Source organism: Hesperophylax consimilis, chromosome 8, assembly GCF_061612785.1.
Source record: "Hesperophylax consimilis isolate HC1 chromosome 8, BYU_Hcon_1.0, whole genome shotgun sequence".
Classification (NCBI taxonomy): Eukaryota; Metazoa; Arthropoda; class Insecta; order Trichoptera; family Limnephilidae; genus Hesperophylax; species Hesperophylax consimilis.
Window position 1 is genome coordinate 5,136,346 of NC_142843.1, and position 24,571 is coordinate 5,160,916.

Genomic DNA, 24,571 nt, shown 5'->3' on the forward strand with positions numbered 1-24,571 from the left:
TGTATTATGTTTCCTTTATTGTTTTAATTTTGTAGAATTTATAATAACTGTGATACTCTACTATTAAACTTTGTAGTGTGTAAAAGCCCATTAGGGCGTGTAATAATAAATAAATAAATAATACTTAGGTTAGCCTGAAATAACGAGTATGTTTATTAACGTGACGTATTTACAATGAACATCTACTCGTAACTGGACTCACGTCCGTTCCACAGGATGCTCTAAGTTATTCTGAAGCGGGAGAATCGCTTACTGAAGATGCTTGCCTGTAGGTAGGCTATCTTCTTAACCCCAATCGTCCGACATGTTGTCTCTGTCATGTGGTACTACTACTGACACCTATGGAGACACCTTAAAACAACATAAACTATATATCCTAACTTGAAACTTCACACTCTAACGACATCTGTTGATCGGTATTGAATATTTGATAAATTATTTGCCACTCTCGGAACATTATAATTATGTAATGAGTAATTACAATCTAAGGGAGCCATAATCAATCATTGTAGTCTTAACTTATGAGGGTGATAGCATTGTTGGATAATTCTCTCAATGTGAATTTTAAAATGTGCAAGTTGCTCGATGTTTGCGAACTGTTTTACTGTGGATAAATAATAAATTATTTACACGAAAATAAAATTGGGAATGTTTTCGTTCGTAAAGACAAAAACAAAAAAACGTTTGTATACCATTCTCGATTTTTTATTTGTTCTGTCAACTTGAATCAACTCGAGTTCAATTGAGGTTACACATCTGCCCTGATGATAAACACTGTAATACTGTCCGAAACGTTGGCTAAAGAAGGAGGTAGCGCAATACGGAAAAATACTCCAAAAATAAATTGCTATAATACCTTTGGCCGTGAAAATTTTAAATCATATCAAAATTGAGATTTGATTAACTTAATAGCATAATTTTATAAATTGAAGTGTTTTGTAATTTAAAAAAAAACTTTTTTTCGTTTAGCTAACTAATTATTAATAGCCAGGTACTCGCCAAACTTATCCACATCCATAGTAGTGGTGGCTAGTGACTTTTGGGTGTACTAGAGTTCTAATATTCGATTTAAAAAAATTAAAAAATAAAATGATTTTTTTATTCGAATTTTAGAAAAAAAAATTTTTTGGACAAAACAACATCAATTATGTCGAATTTGTCAAACTTAGCAATCTATCACAGCGAAATGTCACGAGCCGCCACCGATCCAAAGGCCCTACCCTACCCTCTATTACTCTCGCTATCCCCCTGGTGAGATACCACCATTAACTATAGAAACGTTGACTGAAATGACTTGAGCCATATTTGATAAGTATTTCTAAACATTCTGGTAATACCGACGTTCTCCTTCCTATGGCCACTCCTGTCAGTCTCGCGATGCACCCAAAAATGGGGTTGACACAGGTCCACTGATTCAAGTCAGTTAAGACTCGTGTGAGGTAAACGAATAAAAACTAAATAATTTTAGTCAGTTTCATTCACAAGCCCCGGCTAATCTTCACTTTTACAATCTCATACAAATTTTACACAATCTCACACAAATTTCACACAATCTCACACAAATTTTACACAATCTCACACAAATTTCACACAATCTCACACAAATTTCACACAATCTCACACAAATTTCACACAATCTCACACAAATTTCACACAATCTCACACAGATTTCAAACAATCTCACACAAATTTCACACAATCTCACACAAATATTCCTCAATAATTTGTGGGTGCGATAAACCCGCTTAGTCCGTGCAACGAGACTCATGTAAATAATATATAATATTCAATAATTTGAATAAAATAAAACTAATAATTAAAATAAATTAAGTCAAATTTACAATTTGGGAGGCCGTCGACCCGGGAACCATTTATCGGATAACCAACACCTCTGCCATAGGTCACCCTAAGTAGTACGCTACGTTTGGTGACTTAGCAGGGGTGCCCGCATTCACGGGGTGAGGTTTATCCGGTTCTTGGCGGCGGATGCTTCGGATCGGGAGAGACTGGTTGAGGGTGACCTTTTGACCTCTCCAACAGGACTCTCTCAGAACATCGCATTACACCCCACTGGGAGGGATGGATTCATATGTCCGTCACTCCTGGAGACACTGACCACCAGATTTCTACCCACCCCTCGTACCATTTTCCTTCCCAGAACTTCCTTTCCCAAAAAGACCCTCCACACAGCATCCCCAAAGATAACATAGGCCCTGAGGGGAATTATTGTCCTCTGGGCCCTCTGTGTGGAGATAATGTAAAAAAATACTAGTTATTATTGGCTGTTAACATTATATTGACAGAAAATATATTCAATTACGTTATTGTCCTTTCCTGTGACTGTAACTGTAATTATTTTGTCAAAACATCGTATGCGTGTGTTGCGAAATGATATTATAAAATATTACGGCTTAATTAAGTTGTTATAACAACGTCACGCGTGTCATATTGGGTGGATGTTTGGTAAACAACACGTGTATCTGTCGTCATGCTAAATACGTTAGTAGTTATTACAACTCTGGTAATATTTGGAACATGGATCGTGGCGTGAGTAAGTTGAAGGTTACATGCCTGCATTGCCTAGGCAGAATTAAATAACTTTTAGTTGCATCATTAAGTTCCCTAAAATATAACAAATTAATTAACTGTAACAGCATTTCTCCACAGGGGTAGGCAGAGAAGATGGAATGTAAATACACTTTTGTCTTTTTAAATATAGCGTGATCCAAATCCAGTTTCCTAACTTTTATTTATAAAAAAACACACAAAATGCAACATTACCATATTTTTTTTTACTAATCGAAAATTTGGTATCATTTTTTTTATTTAGGGACAATATCTTACATTTAACAAACTAACTAACTAACCATCACGCCGTTTCTCCGCCGGGGTAGGCAGAGAGGACGGACCGCCAAACAACTCGGTCTTGGCACACACTCCTTGCCTCATTCACATTCATACATCGTCTCATACATACTCTTCTATTGTTCTGAGTCTGGACATGGCCCGACTCAAGTATCTGATTCACTTGGTCGTGCCATGTCTTCCTCGGGCGTCCCCGACTTCTGCTACCATTCACATTTGCATTGTATATTCTCCTTACACTCCTTTCTTCGCTCATTCGCTCTACATGCCCAAACCATCTAAGCGTCCCTTACATTTCTTAGTACAATTTAGTAATTTTGGCCTCACTGGGTGGCTTACCCGTGCTGAGGCCTCTATTTTAAAATACAACAAAATATATTCATAATACATTTAAGGAAAATATATAAAATGTTGGTGAGGAAAAAAAAAAGATAAATTTAAATTAAAAATATAGATTTAAAATTAAACTAAAATAAAATTTAAATGTAATTAAGTAAAAAATCGGTATATTTACATTATATGTTGCGTGTGTTTGTGAGTGATGTGTGTTTTATATTGGTTTTTTGTGTTACGTATAGGTTTTTTGATTTTATGTTTTGAAATTTTGGTAATATTGCCTTTTTTTCTATAATCCATTCTGTAATTTTGGGTCTGAATGTATTTTATTTTCAAGTATTAGACTGTTGAAAGCTTTTATAGCATGGTATTGATAGTGTCTTTGTCCAAAGCTTGTATTTACCGTCGGAGTTTTTATGTTTTCTTTGTACGCTTGACTAACTGCGTAGTGAGTAGTGTTGTAACGTATAATTGGCGTATATCTAGTACGTCACATTATTTATTTATAGAAACTATGCCAAGCAAATGGCCGTCTCTGGACCTTCTGCAAGAGATTCGTTTGGTATAATTTTCGATACTTAACTTTTTCGTAAGTTTCGGGGACTCGACTATAATTTGGCAAATGTTAGTTTTTAGGTGCTCAAACGTTGCAGGTTTGCTGACGCAGACGCGTCTCTTCAGAAAAACCTTTGGTTATTAGGACTCTTGATAGGTCAATAACTTAGTTAACCTAATCGTGACATGTCTTCCCGGGTTATTCCTGACTTTCAAGTTGCACGTCAAATATTCTCTTGAGAATCCTTCCACGTGTTCTATGTGTCAAAAACCATCTCCCCTTTCAAACTTGTTAATTTTGTTCTCCTTTCGTAATACTGTCAAAAACATTGTTTTGACATACATTTATGTTGCATTCAGTCCACTTTCATACACCATATGTGCCAGTACCATGCCTCTTATCAAAACTCCATTATTGACTGCTAGCCCTCATGTAATCTATTATCTACTCTATAAATCTATGCAGTATAATATGAATCTTAAATTAACTTTCGAAACACTCTCTATATTATGCTCTATATTTCACCATGAAAACAAATTTTAAATTCAAAAAGAACATGAAACAGAACAAGACACAGAAAATAAAAAAAATAACGGTCACAATGGGAATCGAACCAATGATCTCTGTCTTGCCGGGACAACGTATAAATCCACTCGACCACTGGGACCTAATTATTATAGTCACATTTGTCGATCTCATACTTCAAATCAGAATCAACAATAGGTATTATCTTGCAACGATTTGTTTATCTGAGACACTATCTAAGTTACAAACCAAGATTTAGAACTTTGTGATCAATCAAAAAAATAGCAGTTAAAATATGGAATCTCATACTTCAAATTCAAAATTAACGATATTATCTTGCAAATAATTTTTCCCATATTTTGCAGCTATTTTTTTGAATGATAATAAAGTTCTAAATAATTGGTTTGTAACCTAGATAGTGTCTCGGATAACAACTTTTCTTTTGAACCTTTGAAGGTTTACCCTTGAATCATCATTGAAGAAGAAGATAATACTAATAAATAATTAAATTTTAGAAAATTCTTCCTTCATAAATTGAAAAATTCCCTAATTATTTAATAATGCGATTACCAATAAATACGATCTCAAGAAAAATATTTTTTTATAGTGGATTTAGTACTCCTTCATTTTGTTCTCCATCTTCTTGAAATTTCCAATAAAAATTCTAAAATTTAATCAATTTTAAGTCTGCGTTTTTTTCCCCGAAGACGGTTTTCATTTATCTAATTTCCTGACTTGGCGGTGGAGTTGGCAAGTCAATAATCTTCAGTTCCTGAGGCCTGTTTGATGTCAGTAATTTTATTCCACGAAGATAAAATACCAACCTCTTGCAGCCCTTCAATTCGAATATTGAGATGTTCTCAAACAAAAAAGTAGAAAATCTCTGCCCAGTTCGTGGGAAATTTAGTTTTCACTATTTGTCGTAAACTGTAAAGAGACGATTTTTCTAGAAGTTAGGACGAGAAGTCAGAATTCCAACTACTCGCAACAGTCTGGAGCCAGTGAGACATGGCAATTGGGGTATGTTGTTAAGCTGAAGATGAGAAAGAGGCAGGTTACTGGCTTTTCAGATCTGGTCACCAAACATGCCTAAAGCCATTTCAAGCAACTTTTCAATTCTCCAGGTTAAGGGAACTATGTACCTACATTCGTTTGCATTAATTTTGACTGCCTTCACAGAAAAGCAATTGATTTAACTAAATAATAACGTGCCTTTGGAGTAAAGCTTGGTATTCACATATAGACATGTCTGGCCGATCATTGTGCATACAGAAATGTTCATCATTGGCCTTGGATCCGAACAGATTTCCTAGCGGTCTCGCACAGTAAGAAGTGTTCGTGTCTAGGCACAGTAAATAACCCATTTACTAATGTTCATAAATTTGAATGAATAAAAAAAAAATTAAAAACTTTCCCCATGGTCGAGGGGTAAGGCTCTCGACTAGCAAGCTGGAGGTCGCGGATTCAAATCCCGGCGTGCGCCACTAAATTTTATTCGATTAATTTGTGTTATTTCACAATTTAATTATTAAAAATAATATATGTAGTATATTTGCGGCACGTTCCAGATAGGAAGATACTCTCATTATCGCCCTGGTGTAAGATCCACCATTCAGAATTTTAAACGTTGCTTGAAATGTCTTTGACCGTGTTTGGTGACCAGATCTGAATAGCCGGCCCCACCTTTCTCTTCCCATCTCCTTTGCTCTTGTGTGGACACACAAAAAATAAAGAAATGGTAACTACATCAATATCGTATATTCTGCTGCTATCTTATCATAAACTATAAACTCTATTGCTTTTATTCAGAAAAAAAAAATTGCCACGTATTTCTTTTCAGCCGTAGTTTTCTCAACGTCGATTTTTCCTCACATTCGGTTTTTCCTCTCACGGCTACCTAAGTCCTCTCTCTTTGTGCTCGCGTAATATTATTGACATTTCACACACAGGCCTTAATTTGGCTTTACACGTTTCTCCAACAGCCGAAAAAACTTTCTTTGTCAAACTGTGAACCCCTTTTAGTGGGCTTGAAAATCAACACGACCTTTCTTGAATATTTTGTGACAAAAGTGTCATGTATTTTATACCAACATCAATCATATTGAACAAGCATTTGAAAATGTATATAAAAACTCCATCTGATTTGTGATATCTATTGTTTGTTGTTTTGTGTCACCAACAGATAATAATAAAAATATAGATGCATTTAAAAGTTCATTCCGTTTCAAGTGTGAATATTTTTACATACGAGAGCTTAAAGTTCTTTCATTCGTCTGTTTTACTGTTTGCAGTTTTCCTGCTGACAGCGGATAAAGTTTCGTGGCCTCAAACAATATATTTATTTACGTCATATTACAATTACATTACATTTTTATAATTATTTTAAAATCAAACAGTACATTAGATAAAATAAGTGGTAAACAGTTTACGAGGTTTTAAAAATAATAACAAGGATCAGTACCAATGGCATACGTCTCTATGAAATATCAGGTGAGTGATTATACAGGGTGATTCTTGACATTATTTGTAGTAATATAAGTAATTGAAGCTTTGACTTTTTAGATTTTTTTTTTCAATAACTTCTTTTTAAAAAATCTTTTCACTGAGTAACCGACGAACCCTTACATCTACCCTAGTTGTCCAATTACTACGGATTTTATATGTTTTTTGTTGAAAAAATATAAGAGCGAAAAATGTATAAACTTTCATTTACATTTTTTACTTCAATAATATCGCGAATCACTGGTTGTAAGTCAAGTACGTCTCTTAAAACCCTGTGTATATTTAACCAGGAGGGATTAGTCCTTATTAATAATCATTCCCTAGCATTGGCTGGGGAACGATTTGAGGTAACAATTAAGACAAAACTGCATAATTGTACCTGTATGTATTTTTATCAAATTATTTATTAATTAATGTTCTCCATAAAACGATTATACACCAATATATATCGGAGAATATTACAAATTTGAGGTATATGTAAGTGTAAAAGGTCATAGGGCAGTTGTACTATGTTTTGACATACGTCTAGCTGAACTGTTTATAAGTGACGCTCAAAATGTCAACGGTCAATGCAGAATCGCTGTTGATTGACGTGTTCTCATTGGCAGTAGCCCTCGATTTCGGAGTATACAAAAGTGCATGGGATCTCTCCCATAAATGTGCCAAACAACCTAACCCAATAGCCCTCTTTCTTAATATAATTACAGTTCCAGAGATTACTTTGAAAATATGTTTGCTCCAAAATATTTTTCGGCGTGCTTCTAAAGTTTTGCAATAGAGCATTCCTGTTAAAATGACGGATGGATAGTAGGTACGTAGATACATTATACATATAGGTATATATGCGTTTATTGTTGTTGCATTTTATTAAGTACCCATTTCATACAAGATTGCCAGCTCGGTCTTTGAACAATTTACTACCAGTACTGTACCTACCTACTATTATTTCGTACCTAATAAGTACATTTTTTATTTTTATATCTTATATTTTCTAAGTTTAATAACTATTATATTATTTAAGTTATATTTTTTATTTTTTAGTTTGTATTTAAATTTCTTATTTTCTTAATTATATAGTGTTATCAAATCTATCATCTAGTTTTATAGCTATTTTGTTATTTTTTAGATACATCAACTAGTGAAATTTTACAACCTATAAACCATAATGACTCACAACACTCCCCAACTCAAACACGAGAAATAATTTCTCAATTGAGTTGGGCAATTTTTTGTTAAAAATGTATAATTTTTTCGCAATCAGCCTCGAAATATCTACATTTGTAAATTATTGTAATGTGTTTATATATTCAATAAAAAAAGGTAACGCATGTGTACGTACGAATTGTGTCAGACTTATCATTAAGGCCCAGTAGTGAGCGATCAAAGATGGTTTGAAAGGGATAATATGTAAATACGAATGTTGAAGGGAGCGCGCTAATGTTAAAAAACGATAACAATTAAGAAAAATTCATGAAAATATTAAATAAAACGCGACGCGTTTGAAATGGAGCAAAAATCTCTCAACAAACACTTAATTTGCGTTTAAAGGCACACTGTGGTTTTTTTTCATGACTATGACACATTAAATAACAGAACAAAACGTGTTTTAATAATTTTCGGAGCGTTGCAATTTTTTCTATCGAGGGAATTTCATATAATTAACGTTTCGGCTTAAAAAATATATTATCTTAATAAATAAAAAAAAATAGGATCTTAAAAACTTAAAGAGTTAGCGAGAAACTTGTTATAAATTGGGTATGCGGGGCTTTACGACTTGCTTTGACTCATTTAAATTCAATTCATTTATTGTTTTACATGTAAGAAATATTATTAGTGCTAATGATCATCAGGAAAAAACCTATAATTTAAACACCAAATTCGTTATTACGACTACTTTATCTAAGATCTAGATGTGTCTGAAATTTGACTAACCTATTTTATAATAATAACACGCCTTTGTTTGCCTTTAGAACAACCCATCACGTAAAACACCGGAATCTTTTATTGAAATAAAATTGTTTCCTTCCGAAAATTTTGCGAGTTTCGTGTCACATGAACCGTGATTCTAGCGTTAAACCCGTGTATTATGAATCCTTCGTTTTCTGTCATCGCAGCAGAATTTTGACATTTCAATATATCCCGGGATAAATCACACCATTGGCTGAACTCCAATATATTATCATGTGTGGCGTGTTTACCCAAGTCCCGAGCTGACAGTTTTGTATAAACCAGGAATGAAACCACCGATGAATCCGCATTTAATTAAAAAGAGCAAACGTCAAAAGATTTATTTATACATTGGAATAAGCATGGTCTATCGCACTAAGAAGACATATTATTTGTTTATTCTACGCGTTCTGTGAACAAAGAAGATCTTAGAGATTAGAGATAAAACCTGGTTGATGCTTATTTAACACTGACAACATACAACTGGGTAAAAAAAACATCCACGAAAACTGTTTTTTATACGTTTTGTATTATATTTTATCTAATAATATTTTAAAAAATCGCCTCGATGCAGAATAGTGTTAAGTTCCACGTGGAACGTGGTATATAGTTAAACCATCAATTCCAAAGTCAAAGTCGTTGAGTACTTATCTTTACAACTACATTATATTCCCGTCGCAGCGTTGGGATTATTCTGCAATGCGCTAACACAGTGAAATCGATAGGTTTACAATATCGATTTGATAGACTTAACTAACGATGATTTTTTACCGATTTCCCGAGCACGGTTGCGCTGTTTATATCCAGACCGATATAGATCATACACTAAATAAGAAATCGATATTCGCTGGCAACACCGGTGCATCTAAATTTACAATCCCCAACGACAAACGGCTACGTAAACGTTAAAAATACTTATAACTTGACAATGTCGAATTGAAATAATAACTTTCATATACATTTGAAAATATACTTTTTGACATCAAAAAGGGAGTTATTATTTTTGTTATTTGTTTTTGGGGTGTTATGCCGTGTTGCGCTAACTCCTTCTTTAGCCAACGTTTCGGACAGCATTGCAGTGTCCATCATCAGGGCAGATGTGTTATTTGAGGTTGTGTTAAAATGTGAGCTTATGTATGAGGTTGTGATACCGATAAGGGAGTTATTGGTTTATGAGGCATAAGTAACAAGTTTTGTTTCTCCAAGTTGGAACGGTATCAATTGATCGCGTCTTAGATGGACTAATTAAGTCTATGGATTGTGTATATGATTTTTTTCAATTCTAAGAGCTTAGTTGGTTCACTTCCATAAGAGAGCTATTTTACATAACAATCGACATTATCCAAAAAATTGTACATATTATCTGACACGTTGTAGGCCGCGCTGAATGCAGCATCTTTTGTCTACCAACTGTCGGAATCATATCCTGGCCATACTTGCAAATATCGCTAACTGACCATAGATGACGGATTTCTTCAATATTTATCTTATTGATACAGGGTATTATCGATCTACCGTGATATTGTTAGCCAGTAGCTGGCTTTTGACAAGGAAGTCTGAATGAATGCTTCTTTACGGGGTGGTAACGAAATTTCTGATGCTTTGTGAAAAACGATGCACATTGTTATTGGTTTCATATAATATCTGGTAGCGGCATTACGACGTATAAATTAGCGGTTCCACGATAACTCAACACAATGACAATTCAACACACTTTTAAAAAGTGCTATAAAGTCATTAGAAACGATGAAAAAAATTAAACCTAACCTAACCTAACCTAACCTACTTAACACAGTTAATAAAGTTTTTGTTTCATCACTTTCCATGACTATTTAAAGATGTGATGAATTATCATTTCGATGATTTATCCGGTCACCAAATTAACAATGGGACTGTTTTGACTCTGGCACCCAATAACATAACTCCTAGGTAACGTAAAATTTATTATAATGTTATAATTGTATGATTGATAATTATATGTTAACTAAAGCGCAGACCATTTAAAAATCACGAAATTCGACATTATTTGCTCTAAAAAAATTCAACAAAAGATATATTTATTATTTTAATAATGTAAAAAAAATATATATTATTACACTTTAAGTACTAAATAAGTAGATACTAAAGAAATATATGCAAAATAAATCTGGTAAAAAAATATTCTTTTATTGATTTATCGTTTACAATCAGTTCCAATTTTCAAAACTAGACTTGAATTCAAAGCTAAATACAAGATATAATTAATTTATTGAAACTGAGTTACAGACTGACATACAATCGAAATTGCTAGTTCATGATTGTATAGGTACCTACTTCTATAGATTAGATTGAAAAGGTGGTGGTCTAATGGTACACGTAGTAGCACACGATCGCCCAATGCATTGGGCCAATACGCTGGTCCAACTTGTACAGGACCACTTGTTTGTTGCATGCGTTGACCGCCAACGCTGCCCGGTCAACCCGATTATTGTCGGTTTTTGTGCACACATCAAAGGATCTTGGCGCTAACCCGCCAACTGCATTCACACGTTGGCCCGGTCTTCAGTCTTCAGTTCGCAATACGCGTTCAGCGAAGACGATAGTGATGATTATTGCGTGAGTGATTATTTATGTTTACGAATTACGATGATTAATAATTAAACGTGCTGTAAAAATAAATTTCCGCAGCTGCGATAATTTCCACATCAATCTAGATTTGACGGCCTCCGTCGTCAAATCCAAAGGTTGCGGGTACGAATCCCGACGTTGCGCAGGCAAATTTTATTTGATGAAGTTGTGTTATTTCACAATTCATTTATTTTTTTTATTTATTTGTAAGTAAGAACATATTTCAATAAAATTTAACATGTTTACCTTTACAAGAGTCTAAAACTCGTGTGTAAAGGGAAAAAAATAAAAACTTAACATGCATATGTAAATAGAAGAAAAAAAGAATCATAAAAACATATAAAGTGAAGAGATTTTAGTTTTTTCATACAATAATTTATAAAATAATATAGTGAGATATCATCGTCATTCTAATTCGTTAAATCATTTAAGATAGTGAAGTTTATTTTATTTTTAAATTTATTATAATCCGGTTCTAATCTCATCTCTGTCGTTAGTTGATTAAACCACACCACTCCAGTGTACGTGTAATAGTGTTGTGCAAAACTGGTGTGCATTAATGGAGTGCATAAGCGACCCATTGTATTTTGCCTATTGCTCTCGACACGAACCATGGCATGGTGTGACTTCTTATAGAGATTTAAAAGTAATATATAGTATACTTGCGACACGTTCCCTGGTTTAAGACCACCATTCAGAATTGAAACATTACTTGAATGGCTTTAGCCGTGTTTGGTGACTAAATATGAATAGTCAGGTACTCTCTCACCTTCCTCTCCCCATCTCCTTCCCCTCCCCACTAACTTCAGCCTCACAATATACCCCAATTGGGATTCCATAGTCTCACTGGCTCCAGACGGTTGGGATCCTGGTGAAGTATTCACATATAAAAAAAAATCAAATGGCCACCGCAGAATAGGGTATTTACAATGTTTTTTTTACCGTCGAAAAAAAAATACAAAAATGAAGGTTAATACGAAGGTACGAATTCATTTTCTATAATGATTTTAAATGTGCCATTTTCGATTTGCCGCCTAAACGACATTATCATTTTTATTTGTGAATTGGCAAAGAGCATTAGCGACAGCGTTAACACGTAGGTGAATTGGCGCCAACATTGGCCCAATGCGTTGGGCCAAGGTGAAATAGATTCAAAAAAGAAGATATGCAAGTAAAATTACAACATTTTATTTCAGCCGCATCCCTGATGGCCGCCATGGACTACACGGCAGATCCGTGCGTAGACTTCTTCCAGTTCGCGTGCGGCACGTGGAACAAGAAGCACGTGATACCGGAGGACAAGGCATCCATCAGCACCTTCGAAGTGCTTGCTGACCAGCTGCAGGTCATCCTGAAGGAGGTGCTCGAGGAACCGGTTGATGGACACGATAGTGATGCCACCACAAAGGCCAAAGTCTTCTACAAGTCTTGTATGGACATACGTAAGTTATCCCCAACACTTTTCAATTAATCATTCTTCGCTTAACCCCTTGGGTCGTTTTATGTGCTTTTGTACATAGAACACCAACAGCAGTAGAGTATTCTTGTGTACGGACAAACGTTAGATATCCTCAACAATTTTCAATAGATAATTTTCTTCTTTTGACCCCTTAGGTCTTTTTGTGTACTTTTGTACACAGAACACCGACATCAGTAGAGTATTATTGTGTATTTTCCTGCACAAGCTGATATGGAATCATAAAAGTCGTTCCATCTACTTGTAAATTAATTTCAAACTGGAATATTTCTAAATAAATCATGAATTAGAGAGATCTTTTAAAGTAACTTGATGGCAAAATCTCAAAATTACCTTAGAGGTTAATATTTTCATCAATATATTTTGCTTCCTCATAACGTTTGCATTATGTTATATAATCAATTATTATGTGTGTCGTTGCTTATCCAGAATATATAATGTGAACTGTCAGATGAAGGAGACCCATTGACTTGGTGCCTCCCTCGTTCCTCAAGTAGGCTACGACTGACATTAGTATATTCTGGATAAGCAAGACAACACAATAAGAGTTTTAATGGTAGGTAAAACTCCATCATTATGTGTGTCGTTGCTTATCCAGAATATACTAATATCAGTCGTAGCCTACTTGAGGAACGAGGGAGGCACCAAGTCAATGGGTCTCCTTCATCTGACATTTCACATTATATATTCTGGATAAGCAACGACACACATAATAAAATAGTTTTACCTACCAATAAAACTTATATTATGTACCTAACCTCATTTAAAACCTTTATTGCCTAGGTTTTAAATGAGGTTAGGTACATAATATAAGTTTTATTGGTAGGTAAAACTATTTTATTATGTAGCCTGAACCGTCATTTAAAACCTTTATTGAGAGAAGCATTCTCAAATTCCCTTTCGCGTGGCACTTTCCCGCTCTTTTTCAGCACCTTGTGTTGGACAAGTGGTCACCAGATGCTACACAAAAGTAAAGCGTCCCCTATGCGACTTTTGTTTACGGCATTCTTTCTCATTAGTTCTCACCAGGCAGTGATTGCCTAGGTTTTAAATGAGGTTAGGTACATAATATAAGTTTTATTGGTAGGTAAAACTATTTTATTATGTAGCCCGAACCGTCATTTAAAACCTTTATTGAGATCTGTTTGTTATCGACTGGTGACCACTAACGCTAATGTGATCTATTATAATACGTCAAAAAACTGGAATACCTACTCACGTGTTACAGTGGGTGGAATAGGGAGGCTACAGACAATGCCCTATTTACCTCTAGGGGAGTATTAACTTCCCTTCTGTAGAATTTGGCAAAGGTGTCCCGGCTCCTCCAGTTCCCTCGAGCCAGGATGTCATCCAATCTAAAATTATCCAGCCAGTTAAGTGACGCCACTGCTGCCCGTACACTTCCCGGGGCAGCTGTGATCTTAGCTTCTTCTAGAATTGTTTTGACCCAACGGGCGATGACTGTTCTTGAAGCTGCCTTAACTGCTCCCGATGTAGTGATGAAGAGTTCTGTTAAATTCTGCTTTGTTTCCCTCCGTTCTTTGGAGGTTTCAATCAGTTTCTTAATCCAGTATGCTGGGTCTATATTTGGCTGATTTCCGTTTCTCAACCTCCAACCTGACTGTTGGTATGTAGCAGAGTCAGTTTTGGATCCGAAAACTGGCCATAACGAGACCCCTTCCTCATTTATGAATAGTTTGTCTGGCGAACACTGTAACAAGGTCAGGTCATGCACTCTTCGTCCCGAAGCTAACAAAAGTAAAGTCGCTGCCCTTCTCGAGACTTCAAAGAGACTCAACTTTTTGGGTGGGTTAGCTTCTAACCAGGTCAACACCATTCTGGGATCCCAGATAGGAGGCTTAGACAGTTTAGGATGCTTTAATGCTGCGGCTTTGAGAACTTGTCTGACTAGAGGGTGTGAGCTTAGGTTTCCTTCTTCCGGGCTACTGAAAGTTGTTACTACCGATTTATGGAGTCGAATTGTGCTGGGAGAGAAATTGTCTTCTAAACTAAGATCTGTTAAAAATCTTGCCAGGTTACTTCCTGTAGGGACATTCGGGTTTACCCCGTGATTTAATGCCCACTTTTGCCACCTAAGCCATGCCGGTTTATATGTTTTAAGTGTGGATTCTCTCCAACCTGACTTTAAAAATTCTTTCTGTTTGTCCGACCAATCTGTTAATGACTGACTCCACCCCGGCACTTCCACACCTCCAAAATAAAATCCTCTACTTGTGGAGGGGGTTTCAAGGTTCTGGTGTCTATCAGCACTTCTGTCAGGTTCATTATGGTGAAAGGAGGGCTCGTCGCTCGACTTTTCAAGTCTGGTCTCCAGAATACTTTCTTCCATCTCGGGGCTACAATCAGGTATAGGCCCTTGGCCCGGTTGAGGTGTGCGAGAACTCTCGGCATGAGGCACGGAGGGGGGAACACCCAAGCTAGAGGAAAATCCCACTCTCGAGTCCAAGCGTTGACAAAACTTGCCTCTTTGTCGAATACATTTAGGGACACATAATCTTCTACAACGTGAGCTGTCTCCGATGCAAACAGGTCTATAGTTGGTCTCCCCCATTTTGCAAAAATCAATTTTGTTGCTGCTGGTAAAAGATGCCACTCCGGAGGTTCGCGTTTTCTGGAGAGTTGATCTGCCACCTCGTTGAACCTTCCTGGTAGGTAGTGAGCAGACAGTGAAATGCGATACGTGTCTGTCATCTGAAGGACTTGACGAGTCGCTTCGAGCAATGTCTTGGATCGTGTGCCGCCTTCGTTGCGAAGGTACGCAACCACCGATTTGTTGTCTGACTGGATCAGGAGACCCGAGTCTGACAGCTCTGGCCCGTGAGGAGTAAGTGCTGCCAGCACGGCGAGCATTTCCTTGACATTGCTGTGGAGAGGTTGCTGTGTTTGGGACCAAGCTCCACTCAATCTGAGGTCGTCTAGCTGCGCACCCCATCCCCAGTCCGAGGCGTCGGTCGTGAGGGTATGACGAATCACTGCTTGATGCATTGGTGACCACGTCTGCAGGGACCTGCTCCACCATCTCAGCTCCTCTATCGCTGTTCGAGGAATGGGATGGAGTCGTCTCGGTTTGAATGCAGGCAGCTTGCGACTGGCACACTGTAACATGCGAAGGTTAAGCCTGCCTCTATGAATGGCGAAACTAGCAAAATTGAGGGTACCCAAGAGGCTCTGGGCCTGCTCAAGTGACCACCTTCCTAGATTAATGTATTGTTTCAGTAAATTTGTTATTTTCGCTATTTTAGTTTGCGGGAGGCCTTTTAAGCCGTCCCTTGAATTCCATGAAATTCCCAAATATTCAATTTTCTGAACTGGACACAGAGTGGATTTACTGAATTGTATTATCCACCCAAGAGTTTGTAACATTGAAATAGTTTCGAATGTATGCATTTTCAATATATTTTCATTTTGATGTACTATCAAAAAATCATCTAGGTAAACAATTATTCTGAGACCTTTGTCTCTTAATTTTTGCGCTATCCAATTGGTAAGTGAAGCAAAAACCTTTGGAGCTGAGGCTAGTCCAAAAGGCAAACATGTCATTTGAAGCAGTTCTCCATTAAAAATCAGTCTCAAAAAACGGCGATGATTCTCATGAATTGGAAGGTGAAAGTAGGCTTGAGAAAGGTCCATTTTAACCATCCAGTCGCCTGGTTGAATAAATGTTGCAACCTTATTAACATTAATAAGTCTGAATTTGCTAATAGCTAAGAAATTGTTCAAACGACGAAGGTTGAAGACCGGCCTAAATGACCCGTCTTGCTTCGGTATGAGAAACATCCGTGACAGAAAGGAAGGCGATATTGAAGCTGATTCCAATATCTTTTCCTTTTTCATTTTGTCTATTTGTCGTGTCATTTCGTCTGTGATTTGGGTTTTATAAGTTGAGCTTACCGTGTCTGCCACTATACTTAGAGGGGGTTTCTGCCGAAAGGGTAGCTTGTACCCTCGCAACATGGTTAGCAGTGCTGGTGGTGCTTCTAATTCTTCCCATTTGCTTATGAAGTGCTGCAATTGCCCCCCCTGAAACGCCTTCTCCGGATAGTCATAGCCTATCCTTGTTGCCAAAATTCCTTCTTGGTTTGGCTGGTCCCCTCTTGTCCGCACCTCTTGCATCTTGATTAGATCGCCCTCCGCGGGAGGCTTTGTTGTCTCGGAAGGGCTTGTTGTCCCGAAACGTCCTGCTTTCCCGAAAGGGCCTGCTCTCACGAAAAGGCTTCCTCACTGGCACTTTCTTGGGCATCTGCGAGCTGGTTGATGGCTGAGGGTCGAAGCTTGAATGTGGGAAGCATTTATCCAGTCCTCCCATCCGCTGAATCTGGGATTCTAGCTTCATTGGTTCAAAAAGATAACCCGCTGCTGGAGGAATATTTTTGACTGCCTCCCGTACGTAGCGGCTCTTTATCTCGTTAAGGATTGCATCCCTACGATGCTGGATCGCATTTGCTCTCCTTCCACAGACCATCTGCAGGACATCTTTGGTCACTGTCTGATATTGCGTATCCGGGGCAAATAGCGACTCCACTTTCTTGAAGAGGGAACCTGCTGACAATTCCTTGCCTTCCTCTGCACTCCAGTTTACCAGTTCCTGAAGAGATTTCTTGAGGCACTCATTTTGCTGCAACAGGGCATGGCTTAGTGACCCGCAAAATTTGTCAAGTGACCCCGCGTATTGCTCTGCCTTATTCAAATGCAGAAACTCTCCATTAACCTCCAACTGGTTGAACATGGGGTTGGCCAGGTATTTTCTTACGACCTCCCCATACCTTACTTCGTTCCATTCAGGCGAACCGAAGTGTTGTAAATCTTCGATTTTCTTTACGCGGTTTGCGTCCGCCTTAGGAACTGTAGGTTCCTTACACGTGGTTTCCGCCATCGATAGGTTTAATTCCTTGAATTCATGATTAGGATTTACTAATCCCATCCCTAGCGAAGATCGCGAATTTCTCTCCACGTGTATCTCTTGATCTTCCGATGATGCGTCCTCGTCGGAATCCAAGTTTCTCCTATCTTCGTATGTTTTAGCCGCCATAAAATCCTGAATAAACGAGCTAATGTGCTCCACTTGAGCCGTGAGTTTATCAATGCGATGTTTTTTCGTAGATTTGGTCGATTTCGGCAACTTTCGTTTCGGCTCATTTTGTTTTGGCAAAATGATCTTGTTAACTTCTTCTACCGTCATCTCTACCGAATCGGATGATGACATCTCGGAGCCACTCATTGTTAAATTGGACAAGAAACCAAAACACAAAACACAAGGTACACAAAACACAATGTAAATAAACAAACAACACAAAATGGCCGACGAACTTTTCCGTCGTGTTCACCACGTGTTTTATCTTTTTAAACAGTTAAAAATTATTTCTGTTTTAAAAATACTTCGAACAGCCTCGCTGTTATAATATAATGTATTATCTTGAAATAATTATACACTTAAAATAATTATATACGGGAAAAATCGTTATAAATTCGGAGCTACTTCGCAACGACAACGCCAGCGACGGAATTTAAAACGCTAATGAGAAAGAATGCCGTAAACAAAAGTCGCATAGGGGACGCTTTACTTTTGTGTAGCATCTGGTGACCACTTGTCCAACACAAGGTGCTGAAAAAGAGCGGGAAAGTGCCACGCGAAAGGGAATTTGAGAATGCTTCTCTCAATAAAGGTTTTAAATGACGGTTCAGGCTACATAATAAAATAGTTTTACCTACCAATAAAACTTATATTATGTACCTAACCTCATTTAAAACCTAGGCAATAAAGGTTTTAAATGACGGTTCAGGCTACATAATAAGAGTTTTAATGGTAGGTAAAACTCCATCATTAAATAAATAAATTATTTTTTTTACATTAACTCTACATCCTGAGAAAAATAATTTCCTTCAGGGCTTATGTATGGGGATGCTATATGGAGGGTCTTTTTGAAGACAGGAAGGAGTAAATATGGGTCTTGAAGAGCCATGTTTTAGAAGGGAGGAAAAACAGCAACAATATGAGCCAACTCTGATTCTTTTTTCCAAAGACCAAGGGCGCCATTCAATGCTATTGGAAATCCTCGGTCATCTGCTAGACTTAGGCATTTTCGTGGTGTAATTTATTATATTATATATTCGATTAACTGGCCTCGTTGAGGTAAAAATACAAATACCCTGCATTATAATTCTACCACACTTTGCCACACAACAGCGGGCCATTCCCATTCCGTGTTAAAAAATCTCCCCGGATGAATTATACTACTCAAGATCGAGTCTGAAATGATTCCCATCGTGCGTAATGCATGTCAGCGCCTATGAGAATTTCTATTCCAATAAATGGTTCATACAAAACATAATAGGGCTCCAGAACAGTGCGCAAGGTGTGCGCAGCGACTATGAAATTTTTAACACCAAGTTTGAACAGAATAGTAATAAATAATGGTTTGTGATTATCGTGTTTTAAGTAGTTATTAAAACAAGTTCATTTTTTACATACAAACGATAACAGTTTATTGCGGAATTTGAATTTTGCACTTTGCACAAAAATATTTTCAGTCACTTACGATATTATATTCTTTAGCCTCGGACGTTTTAATGAATTGCAGAATTGTTCCTACTTATTTTGTCGCTAGATCGTTATTCTCTGCTGCATTGACGAGATGAGATTCCTTTAGATCTAGTGAAGAAATATATAAAATAGAAAAGACAACAGGATTTTTTCTTATAAGTATATAAGGGGATTTTTTGTCTCCTCTTGGGCAGCCAAGATTTGGAGGAGCCAATGTTGCAACCAGTGTAGCAGTCACAGCTAGTCGAACTGGCTGCCACTGCTGCTTGCAAAATTGCCAAATGGCTAAAACTGCAAAATGGCCTCGCTTGAATCTCTCAAACTCAGATTGGACTCCCAATGAGACAGGCCTCGAACCGCCACTAGTAGATATGCTTTTTCTGGAATTAGGTGATGATAGTATGTGTAAGGAATGAACAAGGTATGGAAAAAAGGAAAACAGGATGACCAATCACTTACCAAGAAAGAGCACATAACACAGTCACAATATAATGAGTTCCACCGCGATACCTGGAGGTAATTATCGTCACAACAAAACAAATGGGTACTTAAACGATATTAAGCACTTCGATATTATTGTCTACTTCCTTCTTTTCACAGATTATTTACACGAAAAAACACCAACTTCCTTCCAGTAGCTCAATCCTTCGTCTACTTTTTTTTCAAAACTGATGCACCCGAATTAGCACTGTGTCCTTGCCATTGTTCCAAATTTCAAACATTGTTCCTGCAAGGGATATTTAGGAAGTGGATAAATGACACATGGAACTATGCAAATTCTCATTTCAAAACCAAACACAATGACTGACCTGTATTCCCGCTTCTGCCATTCCAGACCAGATGAGCAAGCTGGGTGACAAGAAGCTGCGCGAGGTGCTCGCCTCGCTGGGCGGATGGCCCGTGGCCACGGCAGGATGGACCCCGCCCGCGCTCTCCGTGGAAGCGCTGCTAGGGCGCGTTCGCCGCGACTACAACGAAGGCGTGCTGGTCGAGATGTGGGTTGGCCCCGACGACAAGAACTCCTCCGTGAACATCATCCAGGTGCGGACAAAGTAAGAAGTGGTCACACGTTCACAAGGGGACTCCGGCCGGCGGGAGACGATGTGACCGCGCTGTGTGAGGTTAGGTTAGGTTAAGCGATTCGCAGCTGATTTGAACATGAACTTGAACATGAACTGATTTGAACATTAACAGTCAGGTTAATTTCATTCACCCGCAATTGAGCATGTCAGTTTATACGATCTCACTGTGTGAGAGTTGGGCTAGGTTGTGGTACGCCCCTTACTTAACCAAGTTATCTTAAGAAGGTCGTTTTTGAAATCCCGATGTTCTGGAAAGTATTACGCTTTATGTCCCCGATGACTTCACCATAGCTTTTTATTTTTCCAAGAGGCAGGACCAACCTACCCACGATCATGCCCGTTGGGGAGAGTTACAATCAGTTTAAAAAATCATTTTCTCGGAGTTTAACGAGCCGTTCTGGGGAAACTACATATGGTAGATTGTATCCCATTTTCATAAATATATAAACACATTATCTGGTAAAACGGTCAAATTTACATAAATCCCATTTTGCAAAAAACAAGTAAGTTGTGACGAAAATAGAATCAGATTCGTGAAAAATTCGTGGCTATAGTAGTGGCGTAAAATAGTTAACCAATAGTTAAACTTCAGTTACTTCAAGATTACAATATATAATATTTTTTCAACAAAAGACAATGTCTTAACTGATGTAATTAATTTTGTAAAATGTAAGTGGATTTACTGTTTTTCACATTAAGAGAATAACTTGATATGGTTAGGTCAGATCAAATAATAGTTATTTATTTTTCAACTTACTTGAACAACTAAGCAAGTTCGGTTAGATTGGACTAGATTAAAACGTTGTATGTGACTTAAAGTGCAATAATAACCTTTGTGTGGGTAGTTGTGATTAATTAATTAATTAACTATTTTCATATTTAGGCATGTCTTTAAACTGTTGAGATGCTTGAAATAGGCTCTGTTTTATGTAGGTAAACACAATTTAAAATATAATGTCATTATTTGGGAAAGGGTATTGATGTTTGTTCATCATATTGAAAAAGTTTTTATATAAGTTTAAATTTATAATAACTCCCGATCAAAAGTAACATAAAGTTGTAACATATTTCCAGATAGACCAGATGGCACTGACCCTCCCATCGAGGGACTATTACCTTAAGGCCAACTCCCAAGGAGACATGGAGGCCTATCACCGGCTGATGACCAGGATAGCGGTGCTGCTCGGGGCTGATGTCGCCACTGCCTCGGATGAGCTGCAGAAAGTTGTGGACTTTGAGAGAAAATTGGCTAATGTAAGTATGACTTTAAAATCTACAAAGTTTGAAATCTCCGAAACTAAAAGTCAAATAGTTTAGTATTGCAGTGTTGGTAAGAGACGGCCAGGAGTCTCCAAGCGTTAATAGCATCTTTTTTTTTATTTTTTTTTTATTGGTTTTCAAGCTACAATCCCGTTAAACTTCAATAAAGCAGTTTGTCAACAGGATGTTAATGATCAATTACATACATACAAAAATAATATTATTACTATAACTATACAATTAACACACCTAAATTAATATAAACTATCTCTATTTAGTAACCATTGTTTCAGCATATATCTCAATCTATTTGTGGAATCGCAATTTTTTATATTAATGGGTAACATATTAAGCATTTTTGGCACGTTAAATTCTAGGGTTCGCCGTCCGTATTTATTATTATATTTTGGAACAAGCATTCCTTCATTCTTTGTAAACCTTGTATTATATTCATGTTCCACTTTCCTTTTATAATCAGACTCAGATATATGTTGAATCAATATTTTGTACCATAATAAGGCCTGCACCGGTAATATTGTTAAATTCCGATACAACAATGATATGTTTCGTCTCTGTGAAAAAATATGTTTTTGAGCTAATAACTTAACCATAGAATTTTGTACTGATTGCAGGTGGTTTAAATTAGTTTTACAAGAGTGACCCCAAGTAGTTAAACCATACCGTAAAGTTGATTCTGCGAGTGATAGGTAAATAATTTTTAAAATGTTCACCGGAACGAAACATTTCAGTTTGTATATCCTACCCACTATCGCTCTCAGCCGCTTGCAAGTTTTGTTTATTTGTGTATCCCATTTGAAATGACAATCAACAGTCACCCCCAAATAAACGTATTCATTTACCAGTTCAATACTTTCACACATACATGGCTGTAAAATGTTTTGATGAATACATATAAAGTTATGTGAAATTATTTTAGGCATGATCTGAAATGAAGCATGTGGAGACCGTATGTGCATCAATTTAGTTTTCTTGGTATTAATGATTAGACCTGCGTCATGTGACCATTTTATCAGGGACGTAAAGTCATGTTGCATATATTTAATCGCAATGGATAATTGTTCATCAGATATGACAAGAGCAGTGTCGTCAGCATATACAAAGTGTCTTACATATTTAAATAATTTTTTCATTATTGATACAAATATAATATAAAGGGTTGGACCCAAAATCGACCCCTGCGGGACTCCAGCACAGATTTTTTTCCTCGCACTCATTTTTTCTAATATTTTTACACATATATGTCTATTAGATAAATAATTTTTAAACAAATTAAGTAGGTTACCTCTAATTCCAATTGCTTCTAAGATTTTTAATAATTTTTGTGGGTCAATTGTATCAAACGCTTTGGAGTTATCTATAAATAGTACTAAAACATGTCTTTTATGGTTTAATTCATTATTAATATAATTTGAAAAGTCCTGTAATAAATTCTCTGTGCTTTTTTTCTTTTGAAAGCCATATTGTTTTTGGTCTATAATGTCAAATTTTTCTAAGTATTTATTTAATTTTAAGGAAATATATTTTTCAAAAATTTTTTCAAGTGCAGGCATTATACTGATAGGTCGATAGTTTCCTATTTCTGAGTGCTTTCCTCCTTTGTATATAGGTCTAATAATAGCACATTTAAGATCATTTGGCAATTCAGCTTCTATAATAAGTCTATTAACTAAGTGCGTTATAATAGGTCCTAAAATATCTATATGTCTTTTTATGTCGTACATTCTTATGTTGTCCATTCCCAAGGATTTTGAATTTTTCATTTTCTTAACAATATTTTTTATCTCAGTGAGAGTTGCCTTTGGTAAATACATACTGTGAGGTAATTCTATTTGATTAACATTGGATGCCTTAAAATCACATCTGTGCAACATTTGGCTTATACTATCTGAGAAATAATTTACGTATTGGTTTGTAACATTTTCCACCGTCTGTTCCTTTAACACATATCGTGAGATGACTTCATCACAATTACTTTTAGTTTTTCTTCCCAACAATTTATTTATTTCATCCCATGTTTGCTTAGTATTATTGAAACTACGTTTGAATTTATCTTTAAAATAACAATTTTTTCTTTTAGTAATTAATTTGTTGACATTATTTCGCATGTACCTGTATTCATTTTCATAAGTTTTATTACAAGGAGAATTTTTCCATCTTCGAAACAATAAATCCCTTTTTTTTATTAACTCTAAAATATCTGTAGTTATCCATTTTTTGATCGCATGTGGTCTTTTGGTTGGTTTTTCAAAAAATGATACAGTGCTTTTTTCATATAAATTAATGAAATTATTTTTAATTTGATGATACAAAAAGGTACTTTCTTGTGCATTAAGTAAAGAATTCCAATGTATTTCTCGGATGTGATTATCAATATGTTTTTGGGACAAAATTGTTATCTTTTTCATGTTTTTTAATGGTTCTTTTTGCACATCATATTTAATATTAACGGCTGTCATATAGTGATCTGCTATGGAAATCTCGCATATACACGATGATAGCGAGTCCACTTGTTTAAGCCCGTTACTGTACCTAACGTATATATGATCTATGCATGATTGTGTTATGCGTCCGCTAACAATTGCTTCCCGCGTCACACCGTCTATGCATTTGATCAAATAATTGCTTGCAAGAATATTTTCATATGAGTTTACTACAGGATCATTAAAATTCATCAAGTTTATATTAGTGTCCCCAAAGAACAAAACATTGTCTCGAAGGCCTATGAAATCCTTCAGAATAGATTCAATTTCCCTGATAAAAGATAGTTTGTTAAGATTCGGTGGTCGATATATCGCTAATATACTCAAACTTTGTTTATTTGGAAGAGTAAT

The 24,571-nt window shown here is 36.5% G+C and overlaps 2 protein-coding genes across 2 annotated transcripts in view; one reads left to right on the forward strand and one right to left on the reverse strand.

Moving 5' to 3' along the window:
• The window catches only part of Nep1 (M13 family metallopeptidase neprilysin 1), a 217,407-nt gene that overhangs the window by 177,445 nt on the left and 15,391 nt on the right, over positions 1-24,571 (forward strand). Inside the window, exons 3-5 of the mRNA XM_089634807.1 lie at positions 12,535-12,780; positions 20,213-20,418; positions 21,534-21,713. Of these exons, the coding sequence (XP_089490933.1) occupies positions 12,535-12,780; positions 20,213-20,418; positions 21,534-21,713 (632 nt within the window). The remainder of the gene's footprint in view (positions 1-12,534; positions 12,781-20,212; positions 20,419-21,533; positions 21,714-24,571) is intronic.
• On the reverse strand, positions 14,843-16,965 carry LOC149421462 (uncharacterized). The gene is made up of 2 exons (XM_089634808.1): positions 16,728-16,965; positions 14,843-15,932 (listed from the first exon to the last, which is right to left on the reverse strand). The coding sequence occupies exons 1-2, from the start codon at positions 16,947-16,949 to the stop codon at positions 14,994-14,996; spliced, it is 1,161 nt and encodes a 386-aa protein (XP_089490934.1). The 5' UTR covers positions 16,950-16,965; the 3' UTR covers positions 14,843-14,993.